This window comes from Meriones unguiculatus, chromosome 3 (genome assembly GCF_030254825.1).
Source record: "Meriones unguiculatus strain TT.TT164.6M chromosome 3, Bangor_MerUng_6.1, whole genome shotgun sequence".
Lineage (NCBI taxonomy): Eukaryota > Metazoa > Chordata > Mammalia > Rodentia > Muridae > Meriones > Meriones unguiculatus.
Genome location: NC_083351.1, coordinates 183,906,455 through 183,922,751, shown reverse-complemented (window position 1 = coordinate 183,922,751; position 16,297 = coordinate 183,906,455). Strand labels below are relative to the sequence as shown.

The 16,297-nt window shown below is 38.7% G+C and overlaps 1 protein-coding gene across 4 annotated transcripts in view; it reads left to right on the top strand.

Moving 5' to 3' along the window:
- Astn2 (astrotactin 2) overlaps positions 1 to 16,297 on the top strand; it is a 995,804-nt gene that overhangs the window by 803,367 nt on the left and 176,140 nt on the right. For all 4 annotated transcript variants that reach the window (XM_060381206.1, XM_060381207.1, XM_060381208.1 and 1 more), the window contains 2 exons: positions 4,320 to 4,453; positions 5,984 to 6,132. In XM_060381206.1, coding sequence (XP_060237189.1) covers positions 4,320 to 4,453; positions 5,984 to 6,132 — 283 coding nt within the window. The remainder of the gene's footprint in view (positions 1 to 4,319; positions 4,454 to 5,983; positions 6,133 to 16,297) is intronic.

The window sequence follows — 16,297 nt, the reverse complement described above, 5'->3', positions numbered from 1 at the left end:
ATTAAGACTGGCACATACTCAGACAATTAGGAATAACACTTCCTCAAGACCCAGCTATACCATTGCTAGGTTTGCTCAAGTACACAAAAAGGACATTTGCTTAACCCTGTTTTTAGCAGCTTTATTCGTAATAGCCAGAACCTGGAAACAACCCAGATGTCCATCAACGGAGGAATGGATACAGAAATTGTGGTATTTTTACACAATGGAATACTACTCAACAATCAAAAATGAGGAAATCATGAAATTTGCAGGCAAATGGTGGGATCTAGAAAAGATCATTCTGAGTGAAGTATCACATTCTGGTTATTAATTCATCAGTTGAAGGACATTTGGGCTGTTTTCATTTCTTAGCTACTATTAATAGAGTGGCAGTAAACAAGACTGAGGAAGTGTCTATGGTGTAGGATGTCAAGTCCTTTGGGCATATGCCAAGGAGTGGTATAGCTGGGTCATACGGTAGATTTACTTTTAGTCTTTTGAGTGTTTTTCCCACTGATTTTCAGAATGGCTAGACCAATTTACAATCTCACCAACAGTATGAATGAGGGTTCTCTTTCCCTCATCCTCTCCAGTATTTGTTGGCAGCTGTTTTGTTGATTTTTGTTATAATGATTGGAGTAACATGAAATTGCAGAATTCTTTTGATTTGCATTTCCCTAATTGCTATGGATGATAAACGTATTTTTCAGACATATCTTAGCTATTTTTTCTTCTTTTGAGAATTAGTTGTTTAGATTCCAAGCCCAGTTTTGAATGGATCATTTGTTTTCTTTGTTTGTTTATTTTGTTTTTTTAAGCTCTGTTGTTGTTGTTTATACAATCTGGATATTAATCCTCTTGTCAGATGGATAGCTAGTAAATATTCTCTCCCACTCTGTGAGCTTTCTCTTTAGTCAGCTGAATTTTTATTTAAACGAAGAAGAGTTTTTAGTTTTATAAGGTCCCACTTGTCGACTGTTGGCCTCTAATCCTGGATAAATGGAGTAATATTCAGAAAGCTCTTTCCTACATCTGTATTCTGTAGAGTGCTATCTGTGTTTTCTTCTGGCAGTTTCAGGTCTAGTATGTGTGACTCTGATCCACTTAGAGTTGGTTTTTACATAAGGCAATAGATGAATGTCTAATTTCATTCTTTCACACATGGACATCCAGTTTCCCCACCACCATTTGAAGATGCTGACATTTCTCCAGTGTTTGTATGTGTTGTTATTCTTTGTCAAATGTTAAATGGCTTTAGTTATACATACTCATGTTTGGGTCTTTGATTTCCAGTGGTCTGCATGTATTTTTTTGTATAAATACCACATTTTTTTTATTACTATGCTCTGTAACATATCTTGGAATCTGGAATGGCAGTTTCCCCAGCATTGCTCTTTTTGCTCAGGACTGTGTGCCTCAAGTACTTTGTACTGTGCAGTTGCCTGCTTCGTGTGCCTGAGCACTCACTTGACTAAGGAGAACCTTGGTAATGTGTTTGTCTCTAGCAGAAGCTATTGGCAAGAACATGAGAGAAGAATCATGTGTTATACCCAGTTCCAGAGCCCCCAAAAGACCTACAGGAATCGACTCCGTTGCAAAACAGATGAGGGTCTTTTTATTGTAAATTACAAGCTGCAGCTTGGGCCCACAACACCCACCGCCAAAGCGGTGGGAGCTGAGCGTGCTGTGCCCAGGTTTGTTGGGTGATATATAGATTCTGGTCCATCCCAGCATGCCCAAGGCAGGGGCGATTCCTGCCTGGCAAGCATCTATTGGTCAAGATGCTACATTTTGAATCGATTGGCTATAGGAAGGTTCCCAGACTATTAATGACTAGGTGTCCCTCCCTAGGGGGATGGTCCAGTTTCCTAGCAACTGTATCTCTAGTGGGTGGGGAAAGAATGCAGTGAGGTGGCTCCTCCCCTCAGGGCATTACTAAACTTCTTTACAGTACCTACTTTAGGTCTTAATAATAGCTGCTAATTTACCTTTTGGTCTCTCACATGCATGTTTTCTTGTTTGCTCCTCTGGAAGAGGAAGGTAAAAGGATTATACTCATCATTCTTGATGCATACAGTCATCTAGTGAGCAGTTTTCAACCTGTGGGTATCAGACCCTTTGGTAAATCTCTGTCTCCAAAATATTTACATTATTATTCATAACAGTGGCAAAATTACAATTATGAAGGAGCAACTAAAATAATTTTACAGTTGGGGTCACTAAAACATAAGGAATTGTATTAAAGTGTGACAACATTAGGACGTCTAAGAACCATTGTGCTAGATCTGTGTAGCCTCTCAGGAGAGAACCAAAAGTCAATGTACACAAACCGTCTGTTATGGACTATTTTGAATAATTCAGAATGTAAAAAATGTGACAACAGGGTAATCAGGTAAACTCAGTGTAATTAGGTAATACTCAAAGTCCACTTAGAAAGCACAACAAAAGTAACATAAAAGGAAAGAAAACACTCATGGCTGGCCCAGCACAAAGGAGCAAGAGATTAACATTTTCTGGAGTTCTTAAGTATTAAAGAACTGGATTCCACATTCTCAGTCCCCAAAGGCAGGAAATTTCAGTGCAAAGGGAACAACTTAACTAGGGCATTTTCTCAAGCACTAGACCCATGTTGCTAGTATCTTCCACACCAAAATAATAATAATAATAATAATAATAATAATAACAATAATAATAGTAATAATAATAATAACCTAAAAGAGAAGAAGACAATACATTAAAGACTTGAGCTTTTCATTCAATCGGTACAGAAAACTTTTTCCAAGTTCCCTTTTCCATCTACTATCAATGAAAATTTGAAGTCACCGTTCATTTGTTCATGAAGTACTAACTGGATCACAGCAGGTCTTGTGAGAACCCTTCTGGCTAGAGAGTCTGTCTTTTGCTCCTGGTAGCAGTTAGTGTTAGAATTCGGTGGATAAGTCAGACCCAGAGGGGTGGTAGTAGAAGTGACGTGGTGTCACATTGTCCGAAAGAACACAGTCAGTTTTAGGTTTAAGGGAAAGTTTTATTTAAGGCCAAAAATATTGAGTTGGAGTTCAATGAAAATGGAGATTTTTCAGGCTTAAAAGAGCATAATTTTTTGAAAGACAATGAAAACATTATCATTAAATAGACCAGTGACCATTATATTTTAAAATTTATTTGTTTATTTACTTTACACCCTGATTGCAGCCTCCCTCCTCTCTTTCCAGACCTCTCCCTCTCAAAACCCTCCACCCATTCTCCCCTCTCCTTCTCCTCAGAGAAGGGGAAGGTCCCCCATGGGAACCAACCCGCCATGAAATGGTGACTTTCTGAAAAACTAGGCACATCCTTTTCCACTGAGGCAAGACAAGGCGACCCGGTTAGAGGACTGGATCCAAGTGCTGGGAGACCCACATGAAGACCAAGCTTTGCATCTGCTCCATATGTGCAGGGGCTTAGGACAAGTCCTTATTTAAAGCAAGGCAGATTAACAGAGCAAGACTTAACGGAGCCAACCATACCACTGACCAGCATTGTCGATGAAGGCTTTTCTTTTCTTTTCTCTTCTCTTCTTTTCTTTTCTTTTCTTTTCTTTTCTTTTCTTTTCTTTTCTTTTCTTTGCTTACCTGTAACACACATTTCTCTTACGGTATTGTTGACATCATTAGCATACTAAAAAAGGCAGCGTTAAGAAATACAGAAAAATTGACTACTGAGGGGGGGAGAATATTAGTACTTCTATTAAAGGAGAATAATTTTGTGTGCCGAAGGTCCTAAAACTTGTGTAAGATGAGTGTAGAAAGATGAATGGAAACTTAATTAAGGGGTTTAGATTTAGTCCTGGCAACTGTGGGCAGCTTCATGTTTTGAAGCAGGGCAGTGAGATAGCCAGATGCAGTGTCTCTAGGAGGACTGGCTCTGGGAACCAGGAATCAGATAAGATTGGACATTTTTAAGGTAGTGTGTCCATAGATTGGAGCCGGGGATTTGAGCCAACACCTGTTACTTACTACCTGTGAAGTTCACACAATTACTTTCTGTGTGCTTCAGTTTTCCATGTGTAAAATGAGAATAATAGTAATATCTATTATGTGCAATTATTGTGAAGATCTATGTTAATAAATAGAATGCTAGGGTCAAGAGAAGTTCCCAATGACGCTGTTGGCATTATGTCTCAATGAATATTCTGGATGCTGGGAAATGCATATCTCAAGATGGAAGATCCCAAATGATAAAGTCACAAATGTTTAAGCAAGAAGGCTAAATCCATGGTTGGGTAACATAATGATCATTGACACACCTTTATTGTCAGTCTCTATTATTGTCATTTCTTTGGTCATTCTCTCTTTCAGGCCTTCAAGAGTGCACTGATGAGTTCCTACTGGTGTTCTGGGAAAGGAGATGTGATCGATGACTGGTGCAGGTGTGACCTTAGTGCCTTTGATGCCAGTGGGCTTCCCAATTGTAGTCCCCTTCCGCAGCCGGTGTAAGTATGTATGGCCCCTCTTCCTTTACCTACTCCTTCCCATTGGCTCACAGTCGTGTGTTGGCAAACAAAGCTGTGATTTTGTTGTATTCTCAGGCTACCTACACAAATCATTAACATCTCTAGTGTGCCCCTCCTCTTTTGGGAAAGAAGGAGCTCTTGCAGTATAGAAATGTGGCACATGCACTGAGTTTGCACTGGATGGTGTTTTGAAGTGACGCCTTGTAATCCATTTCTCTTTGTGATTATCCACTAAGCACTGGTCTTCTGGGCAACTGATGTGTTCTGCCAATGCCTACTTTGAATATAGCTACTGAGATAAAGAAAGCATACAACTTCTCTTATTTTATTCACTTTTCAGCCAGAAATTCTGAACACATTCTGTGTATTGGTCACTGGGTTAGAAAATACCAGTGATTAAGAGAAAGACTATCTGAAGCTTTTGGAGGCTGGTAGTGAGATGAGGAGAGACAGGTGCTAAGAGTAAATAAGGCACAGTTTAAAGTTAAATTGCAAGCTAAAGAAAAACAAAGTTGTTCATGGGAAGACTCGGGGGCATGCTTTAGATAGAAGAGGGGGTAATAAAGAGAATACCTTTGAATGGACCTGAATTAAAAGAGAGCACTGAGTTATGTAACAAGTACTAAGAGTCATGGTTTAGGCAGAAGAGACAGCCTATTAGAAGTACCAGACACGGGACATTTACTTGAGGAAGCAAAGGAAAGTCATCGTGTTTGGAGAAGTGTGCTTAAGAAGAAATGGCATACGGAGAAATAGTCAGGACCCAGGATGGCAAGCCATAGTCTCACAAAACACCTCTGTAGGAAGAGAGAATCCAAACTGTAAGATTGTCCTTGTAGAGATAGTATGGCATAGTCGATGCATAGAAAGAATAGTGACCTAGGGTAGACAAAGTTACTGTGATAATTTTCTGGGTCTTGTTATATGACCCTGTGCAAACTGTTTCTCTTTGAAGGCCTTGTTTTCCCTACTTTGTAGAAATGAGAGAATTGCACCTCGTTATCTCAAAAGACCAATTCAGTAATAACCTTCAACAATTTTCTTTTCTATTGCTTTACAATAGGATTTATTCTAAAAGAGATTTATTCTAAAAGAGATTCATTCACTCTCCTTTTATTTTGAGAGTATTACATATCCATTGAAGAGATTTGAGGATATTGAAAGTTGACTGATGCATTTAGGAACAAAGGGGAGTTATTCCCCGCCACTTTATGTAAAATGAAACACCATTGAAAATGTAGTTTAAATAAATCAAACAATAACAAATTTTCATTGAACACATGTTGTGAGCATAGGCTAATTTGTTTATTATATTATATTCTTTTTTTAAAGGGAGCTTTTTGTATCCATGATTTGTGGATGAGGAAACAGAAGCCTTGAAAACTAGTTTATTTAAGGATATAGAAAGTTGTGGTAACAGACGGAATCAGCCTGACACTTCTACAAGTCTTTAAGACCCTGGGTGATACAAGATGGCAAATAAACGACCTTGTTTGTCACCTCCATTAGGTTGCGGCTTTCCCCGACAGTGGAGCCTTCCAGCACCGTGGTTTCCCTGGAGTGGACAGACGTGCAGCCAGCCATTGGGACCAAAGTTTCTGACTATATTTTGCAGCACAAGAAAGTGGATGAATACACAGATACTGACCTGTACACTGGTAAGTGCTTTTGCCTTTTTGGAGGATAGTATGACAAAGGATGAAACCAGATTCTCTAATGTATTTTGGTTTTGGTGTCACCCATCTTGAGAAGGCACTGAGAAGTTTTGCTGTGATTTTGAATAAACATCAGCAACAAGTTGTATATGCAAAGAGTTTCTCTGGCTTGGATAGTCACCATCTTGTGTGATTTGAAGATTACTCTTTCTGAACTGGACTTGACCTTTATCTATGTGAGAAATCCTACAGATCTTGGGTTTGAAAACATTTGTACATAAATATGCTCTCCTAAGACTGAGAATATTCAAGCAATGCCTTTCCTGATGAGATGTAATGGGGATAATTGTTACAAACTGGTGCTAGGGTAAAAGATGACTAGAAATGATGCAGGCATGTAGGGGCTTTGAGGAATGTAGCTTTTTAGAAAGCTCCATTTGGTTGTCACCAAGAACATTAACTTTATGTGTCCTTTACGTTGCAAAGAAAATTTGAACTCTACTGAGAACCTATGCTCTACACTCTGTTGAGACTTTCAGGTAGTCATTATTCTTTCCCAGAAAAGATTGGGTATTTGCTTTCTGTGACACATATTGACCATCCTACACTGTTCAGCATCTTCCTGAATGGCTTCAAATTTAAAGGGTTTGGTGTCTTGTCCTTGACTAAGAGATCATGAGACTGAGGATATCCATCTGGTGGCATCTACCCAAGATCCTAGAACCAAGTCAGGAGTGTGAAAGGTTATAATTTTTAAAATTCTTGGTTATTCAGTTATATTAGAAAACAATAAGATTAATGATTTATATCTCTTAAATCAACTTGAATTCTCAACATCTACCACAAAGTCTGATATTCACATATTTTGGGATGAATAGATAACAAATAGAAACAATTATTTCAATTTTGTTTTGGTCCTTTTTCTCCCTGACTTTCTTTTCTCTGTAACTTTCCTCTATGAGCTATTTTTGTTTTGATTCCTCTGAAGGTAGGAAGAATATGACATACATAGTGAGGCTTGGGTTGTAGAAGACAGGAGAAAATTCATTGGCTAGAGCTTAGTATTTTGTTTTTATAAGTTGTATACTGTGTGTGCTAAGAAACTTTTTTTCTGTGTTTCTAATGGAATTGAGTGGCACGTATCTTTTTATATTATTTGTCCTTTTCTCCTGAAGCTTTTACTTTATGAAAGTCAAACTAGTTTGTGAAATTGTTATGACTATTATCTTGTTATCTGTTTTCTTTTATCTTACTGATTATTTCATGCTTTACCTCTTTTTTCTATCTTCTTTTAAATTGTTTTATGATTTCAGAATATCTTTATTAACTTACTAAATGAGACTCTTTTCACTGTTTTGCGTCTTGTCTTAAGGTTATAAGTATCATTTTTTACATTTTAATATTTATTTTATTAAGCTTTTGAGAATTTCATGAGTACTGCATACACATCGCTACTACCCTGTTCTCTATCCCTCCCAATTCCTCATATGTCTTTCCCACTCCGTCTTAATTTCCTGACCTCTCATACTTTATTATTGTATCTGTCTCTCTTCTCCCTTCTCTATCTCCATCTTTTTTCTCCATCTCTAACACACACACACACACACACACACACACACACACTCACACACTGTGTTGAGTCCATTTAATTATGTGCATATGCATTTAGGAATGATTACTTGGGATCTGGGAACCTATCAGGTGGCTTTTATCTGGAGAAAACTGATTTTCCCCATATTAGCAGCCTTTAATTGGCTACAGCTCTTCGTCTAGGGGTGGAGCTATGTGAGATTTTATTCTATCCATATCATAATAGCAGATGGTATTATTATTGATTAGAAGAAAATTTACAATTTTGTTATGATTTCATGAATATAGCTCCCTGTCATTTAAAGGATATCATTATTTTTATACTGGTCCTCTTTCTCTTATAATCTTTCCACATCCTCTTTTATGATGTTCCATGAGCCTTAGATGTAGGGAGTGGGCTGTGCTGTATCATTTGGAGGTGAGAACCTACAGTCATTTGTTTTCTCCATTTTTACTAACTATGTATCTCTGTGATGGTCTCCATTTGCTGTAAAACAAGCTTCTTTGATGAATGGTGAGGTTATAAGGACAAGTGTTTAAAATGTAGTAGAGAATTATAAAGGCTTATGAATGTTGCAGTCATAATCTCTCCTGTAGAGTCCATGAGTTAACCATGGACCCTACTTCAACAGGTATTTGGCTAGATTTATAATATTGAGCATGAGTTCCTTTCTACTGAGTGAGCCATGAGTCAAATTAGGTAACTGTTGGTTACTCCCGAGATAAAATACCATTGTTACACTCTTGGATCTATGTTGCTGTGCTGAATTTTAGTGTGGTTCACAGGCTTCACTTTTGGCTTTTCTTCCTTGGAACACTGTATACCAACTCTAGATACTAGAAGAGCTCATCTTCAGAAGGAGACCTCCCGATCATTTCAAGCCTGTGTCCTCTAAGTCCTGTGTCTGAAGTGTCTTCACCAATAAGGTTATATCATTAGATCTGGGGGTTAACCAAGGGCACTAACGGGAACCTGCAATATTTGGGGAGTCTCTTGGACTACTCTGAGCAACTGCACAAAGGTGGATTTCCCATGCCTGGCACTGGAATTTTGCTAAATAGTCTGTGCCATGTTTTTCACCTCCTTGGAGCCCCTCCCATGGTCCCCCATTTACTGGTTTCTGTGTTTCCTCCAGCTTATATACACACATACAAAAAATCTGAGTTAGGATCCAGAAATAAAAGAAAACATGCAATGTTTGTCTTTCTGGTCCTGGGTTACCTCACAGTATAATATGGTGTAATTCCATTATTTTGCCTGCCAGTTTCCTGATTGCATTTCTCTTCATAATGGAACAGTATTAAATTTTGAATATGTAACACACACATTTTCACTATCCTTTCAACTATTGAAAGTTGCATAGGTTGTTTCCATTTCCTATCTATTGTCAACAGTGCTGTGATGAAAACAGCTAAAAAAGTTGTCTGTGGAATAGGATATTGTTTTGTTACATGCCAGAGTTGTATAGTTGGGTCATGTAGTAAATCTACTTTCAGCTTTGTGAGAATTCTTCACACTGATTTCCAGAGTGGCTGGGCCTGTTCTCAAATCCACCAACAGTGAATGAGAGGTCCCTTTTCCTGTATCTTCCCCAGCTTTTGTCAGTCGTTTTCTTGATCCTAGTCAATCTATTAAGAAATCTCAAAGTATTTTTAATTTGCATTTCCATTATTGTTAAAAATGTTGAACACTTTTTACTATTTCTTATATTTCCCATCAGTCATCTTTCTAATTTTGTTTTTAGAAAATATCATTGCTGAATGTGATCTTCAGTATTGACAAACTTACTTTTCCATAATTTAAAGATGCTCTTCATTTGTCTTCTTTCCTTATGCCATGTGAGAACTAAGCCATAATTCTTAGCCTGGTTTCTCTCTATGTGTATGATAATTTTCATGGCAGCTTTTAAAGTTTTCTTTATTACTCATTTTGAACAATTTTAGTATTTCTCCTGTCTGGCATTTATTGACCTTTCCTAGATCTGTGGGCTTATAATTTCATCACTTTGGGGGAAACACTTTGTCTATTATATTGTCAAACAGGTTTCTTCTCTCCTCATTTTTCTTCTTCAGTGACTCCAATTACATGTGTATGTAGCCACTTGAAGGTATTACTCATCAGTGATGTTTGATTTATTTTTTTTTAAGTTTTTCTTTCTGTGCTTCATTTGGATAATTTCTCATATTGCCTCTAGTACCTTCCATAAAGTATAATCTGTTTTTAATTCTATCCAGTGAGGTTTTTTGGTCTTAGACTGCCACTTTATTTTTTTGAAAGTTATGTCTAGATATATTCATATCTTTTTTGTTGGCTTACTGTGTTTTGTCGAGACAGGCACTCCCTATGAAGTCAGACCTGGCCTTGAAATTTTGGTCCTGCCGTTCATCCTCCTGGGATGGTGTTACAGGCATGCTGTGTACTGCATGGACTATCATTTAATTACTTTACGTTTAATTATTTATTTGGAGTATAAATAGAGGTCAGAGGACCATTTGTGGTAGTTGGTTCTCTCCGTTTCCTATGTGAATTCTGGGATCAAATCAAGATCATCAGGCTTGGTGGAAAGTGCCTTTGGCCATTGGACCATATTACCAGCACATTTTAAACATGGAAGTTAGTTAGCATAACTTTAAGTTTCCTTTATGCTATTTCTAACATCTGTACCAGCTTTGGGTTGGATTACTGATTCATTACTTTTTTAACCCCATTGTAGGTTTCATTTTTCTTGCTTCCAGTTGTGTCCTTCATTTTTTTAAACATTTTCTGTGTAGGGTGTAAGGGAGTTAATATGTGTGTGTCCATGTGTGTACAAGTATTTGTGTGCTCATAATATGAAGGTCAGAGAACAACTTTTGAGTGGCAGTTCTTTCCTTCCATTGTGGGTTCTGGTAATAAACTCAGCACATGGTACTTGTGTGGCAAGTACTCATAACCTCTGATCCATCTTGTTGAACTCAGTCTTAGTAATTTTTTATTTCATGCTGAACCCTATGATGTTTGCCCTGTTTAGTACTGGATATACTCAAATGCCTCAGTATAGTAGTCTGAATTCTGTTTTAGGAGACAGTTAAGCTATTGAGCAGGTTCTTATGTGTATGTGGGGAAGTTCAGTTATTCTTGTGGAAACCAGAGGCTAAAAGTATAATGTCATCTTCAAATGTTTCTCCACTTTATTTCTTGCAGAAGTGTCTCTCACTGAAACTGGAATTCAGTGAGTTCAGTGTTTCAGCTATATTGGCTGGCCAGCAAGCCCTTTGGAAACTTCTGTCTCACATTGTGGCTACATGGGTGCTGGTGATCTTAACTCTGGGCTGTGTGCTTTCATAGCAAACACCTTTAACATTGACCCTGCTGCCTGGTCCCATAATGCAGTGTCTTTGCTTCAGTGGGTAAAGGCACTTGCAGTTGAGCTAGATGACCTAATTCAATTCCTGACTACTATGTGTTATTCATTATGCTGCTGTAACCAAATAACGAGAAAAATAATAAAAGAAAACAAGACAAAGAAAAGAACAAACAAAACTTGAAAGGAGAAAAGATTTCGTCTCACAATTTTAGAGGTTTCACCCCTGGGTCAGCTGGCTCTGTTGCTTTGGGCCTGACTGGGATGACGTAGCAGGAGTGTGTGTGAGAGATGTTTGCTTACCACGTGGTATCCATGAAAGGGAGGATGGGGAAGAAAATGTAGTGGAGGAGTAATAAGAAAATAAGGTGGTGCAAGCCTGTAATCCCAGTACTAGGGGAGGCAGAGGCAGGTAGATATATGCGAGTTCAAGGCCAGCCTGGTCTACAAAGTGAGTTCAGGACAGCCAGGACCATACAGAGAAACCCTATCTCCAACAACAACAACAAAATAATGACAAGATTTTTCAAGGACATATCTCCAGCGACCTGCTTTCTTTAACCATCCTCACTGCCTAGATTCCATGACCTTTTAATCATGCCCCAGGTGATGATGTATCAGTTAATTAACACAAGCATTAAGGCAGGGCTCCTAAGGTCCACTTATCCTGAAGAACATAGGCCGATGGAAAGACAAACATTTGGAAAAGTTGGCTTCTGATTTCAATTTTAGCTACTTTTCCCTGAGAGAGCTATTGTGTGTCAGTACGTTTGCTAGTCTCAGTTTCCTCATCTATGGAATAGGTAAGCTCTTTTGAGAACCAGATATAGTACAGTTCTTGGGGACTAGTAAGTACTTAGAGGTCAGTTGCTTCTTGTGTTCATGATTAGAGTATGGAGAGAAGTCAGGACTGGGGAAGGGAAGGAAAAGTGAGGAAAGAGAGCTGTGAAGAAAACAAAATAGAGTTAAGACTTGTTTTGGAAAGAACATTCATCACAGTAAATCAGGTGCTACCAAGACAGGGAATCCAAGGCTCTTGTCTGTGATCTTTGGATTTTTACAGCATCCAAGTTCAGTGCTGGAATTATTTACTCAGAAGCCCATGTGTATGCTCATGTAGACATAGGTAAACACATACACATCTTTCTCTCTCTTGCTCCCAAATGTGCATGCAAGCACATTCTTATGGCTGCCATCTGTGTCGCACTCCTCTGAGGCATTAAATACATACCCTTTCTCCTGTCTCCTGGCTCTGTTCCTGTTCCCTTCCCTGGGTTAGGTGACCTGTCTGTTTCCTTTTGAGAAACCATGGGTCTATGAGTCTCAGGACTCCCTTAGGAAGACCAACCATAGGTAGCCTCCTGTTCCAATTGTTGTGAGTGGAATGAGGCTTGTTTGGAGGGTGGCTAAATTCCCCGCACGCTAATCTGTCATCAGTATTAAAAACAGACTTCTGGCTCTCCCACGTGGCCTCATCAACGCAATTGGCATGAGCTTCAGCCTCTTGGGCAGGGTAGACATGTGTGGAGTGGGGGAGTAAGAAGTGGAGCTGAAGTACAAGCCAACTTACTGAGTCCAAATCCCATCTTTGACCTATGGACTCAAAGGAGAGGGATTTGGGCAGGAACTCAGCACATCTTTACTTAGTTGTAGACCCGCAGCTAGTCCTAGAGTTTTGCTTTCTTTCTTTGACCACCTCTAGCCAAAGTCTAAGAGCCCATGTTGAATCTTTTATAGTTTCTGTGATTGAAAAAAAAATCCTGGAAGCAGATGGAAATAAGAGATATTTGTATAGCTAAGCAGAATGGAAACTAGCCACCAGATAGCCATGAGGGTAGGGCCAAGGATTCCTGATCTTTAAATGGTAAGTCCCATTAGGATTGTTGCTTCTGTTTTCATATGAATGTCAACTGCTGTGCCTTCCAAGAGTTTGGAGTAGGATGACCTTAAGCATGGAGTCCTCCTTCCGTGGTGTGAGACCAGAAAGAAGCAGGCTCGCTCTCCATTCTAGCTACCTACTCCCCAGTGTGGTAAGATCCCTACAACATATTTTCTTCAGGCATCTGCTGCTCACTTGATGGATTTTATTTTAATCTTTAAAACAATAAAAGCTTCTGTCTTTCCTCATGGGATTTCCAGCTTCAGCTCATTTGATTCAGGGCTAGAAAGCCAACTGACACTTTTGGCTTTTGAAGAGGCAGCAGGCCCTTTCTGTTTGTCCCCCTCCCTACCTTCTGAAAAAGGCAGCAACATCTGGAGCTGGTCAGTACCCCTTTCTGTCCTGGCATCTGGAAGTCTGATGGGCCTCTCCCCAACAGATTGGTACCAGGCATTAGGTTTATCTCTTGCCAACTCTCAAGTCTCTGATTCTGCTTTTCTCCATCCTCTCCTTTTCTTTGTCTGTTTTTCCTTCCCCCCCCTCTCTCTCCCTCTCTCTCTCTCTCTCTCTCGTATATATTTCTGTTCTTGGTTTCTGCCTCTTCTTTTTACTTTCTGCCCATGTCTCTATGTTTCTGTTTGTTCCTCCAACCTGGCTTCAATATGATCTGTTCATCTAGACTTAGATTTGGATCACAGAGAACTTTTAAACTGTGAAAAGTCACCTCTGTCTGTTCTCAGCTCTTCCTGCATCTTCTCTCCCTTGTACCATTATGTCTCATCCTCAGTTGAGAAGACCCTCCTCTAGACCTTTGCCTAGCACACCCTCACAAATCCTTCTTAGACATTAAAGTAAAGACCTTTTTACATGAGAAGAGCATTTAGGAAAATGCTACTCCAGGAGTAGAGAGGTATGTGTGCCAGCTGTGATGGAGCAGTTACCCTGAAGGTATTGAAGACATTCTCTGGAAGCAACCAAGAGCCCCTCAAACTATATGTTTTTTTTTCTTAGCCATGTTTGTTGCTGAGGAAGCCAAAGGGGCTATCCTCACCCTGGTTTCTGTTTGCCATGAGCCAGCTTGAGGGAATCAATGTCCCTAGAATGAGAACTCTACCCCTTCAGCTAAAGTGGAACAGGGGTGGGCATGGTGAGGATGGCAAGTGAAATGTGTTCTGCAGAGTGAGGTACAAAATGGCATGACTACAAACATCTGGAACTAATATTAGGGTCTCAGTAATGTTTCTGTCACTCCATCTGCTTTTTGAATGAGATATTTCTAAAGCCAAGAACCTCCCAATAGACCAACAAGCTTACTTTCTGAACAAATTCTTCACAAGTCACAAAGAGCCACTTACTCATCTCATTAATGTGATATAACTATGTTAAAGTTGCTTTTGTGTGAACAGAACATGAAAGAAGCACATAGTGATTCATTTCCCCAGTGAGCTCATTGTCTACAAGAAGAGAGAAATGATTTAGTGAGAAATGTCCGGGACAGCAAGATGGATGCTGAGATAACTCATATGGTATAAGATAGAGAAGAGGGGTTTCTAACTAAATACAGTGGGGTTTGTCAAAGGTACCCAGAAGAGGTGAGGCAGTTGTTTGAGTTTCTAGTGCCAGTAATCAGTCAACGGGATCAGGCTGTCATACTCAAGACCTCCAGCACACATGGTGATCACCCACAGTCTTTTCGGGTCTCCCTCTCTAGTGCCATCTGTTGCTATTTTAATCTTTAGTGCCATCTGCCCATTTCAGAGAACAAGAGAAGAAAACTTGTATTTCCCTGTTTAATCACCAATATTTCCCTCCGGGACAAGTATGAATCATACCAGGAGGACACACACCTTTCCTACAAAAGAATTTTTAAAGGCTAAATCCATATTCTCTGATGTCTAGGATTCTCAGATATCCTCTTAATAGGAAAAACTTGCAGGTTTCCAACTTTACTTCCTGCTTCAACCAAAATTGTTTCTAAAAATAGTTAAGGTCTTGGTTTGGAACTTTCTCTTTTTGTTCATGGTCCTTGTAGATGAGCTGTTTTAAACAACTGAATCTTCTGTATCCTTGGCCCACACATTTTCAGTGAACTTTTCTTTATTCTTTTTCAGCCAACCACTCCTAAGCAACACTGAAGACTCGTCCCTATAGGATTTTGTTACGTCAAAATAATTAATTTCTACATCCAACTCTTTGACCATAATTTTCCTGCCTGTCTCTAGATCTCCCACTCTTATCAGACCTGCCTTTTGACTCATCTGCACTAGCCAAATTTTCATATAATTACTGTGTCCATCTATCAGTTACAACTTTTAAAAGTCATTTGCCTACTCATGGTAAACTTCATGGCTTATATTTTCGCTATATTTACATTTAGCTATATTTTAGCTTATATTTTCAACAGGACCGATACTCTCTCACTCTTCTATCTTTGATTGGAATGTAAGTGTCCTCCCTCTGTGACATTTAAACAGACCGAGGAAAACTCAGGGTCTAGGATTGGGGGCTTTTACATCATTAGCCACCTCTCTGTTAATCATTGGTTAATCATTACAAGTTGCTCCTGCCTACTTACTCTCTCCATCATCCTTAAATGTATGACACTCGTCCTTCAGTCACAAAAATTATAATAACAGGAAGTAGTCCATTTACGCCCATAACAATTTAACTTTATAGGCATCACAATGTATATTCTTCCTTCTTCTTCATGTAAGTATTACCCCTTACATTAAATTATTCTAATAGTATCCTTATATCTTCATAAATCCAATGATATATATATTTCCCCTATATCCTACATTTTCTTTATATTTTTAGCATATAATATTTTTACCAGCACTTAAATTTGCTTACAAGTCTTTCACCTTAAAACAAAGATAAAACTCTCTACATACCACCCAATAAAATGCACTTCTTCTTATTCATAATGTCACATTTGATAACATACTTTGTGGTGAATGACTCCAATTTCTACTAATTTCTAAACTTATTCTGTGCTCTGTTACGACCAGGTTACTGAATCATTTTACTCTATGAATATTTATGATCTTCCTATCTTTGAATCCAAAATTTTCAGTTTAAATTGTATATTATTCTAGAATTTCATACATGAATAGTGTGTTTTATATTATTTTCACCCCTTTATATCTTTCTACATCTATATTTTCTCCAATTTATGGTCTGTTCTTCTTTAATATCACCTATAGCCTTTTAGGTCCTTGTGTATTTCTAGTATGTCTATGTGCTTAGGGTGACCATGTGGGACTGGACAATCTTTTAGAGGTTTATGCTTGGAAAAGACTGTTTCTCCCTCTCTCAGCAGTCATTACTTGTTCTTCATCTATGCATGGGACTT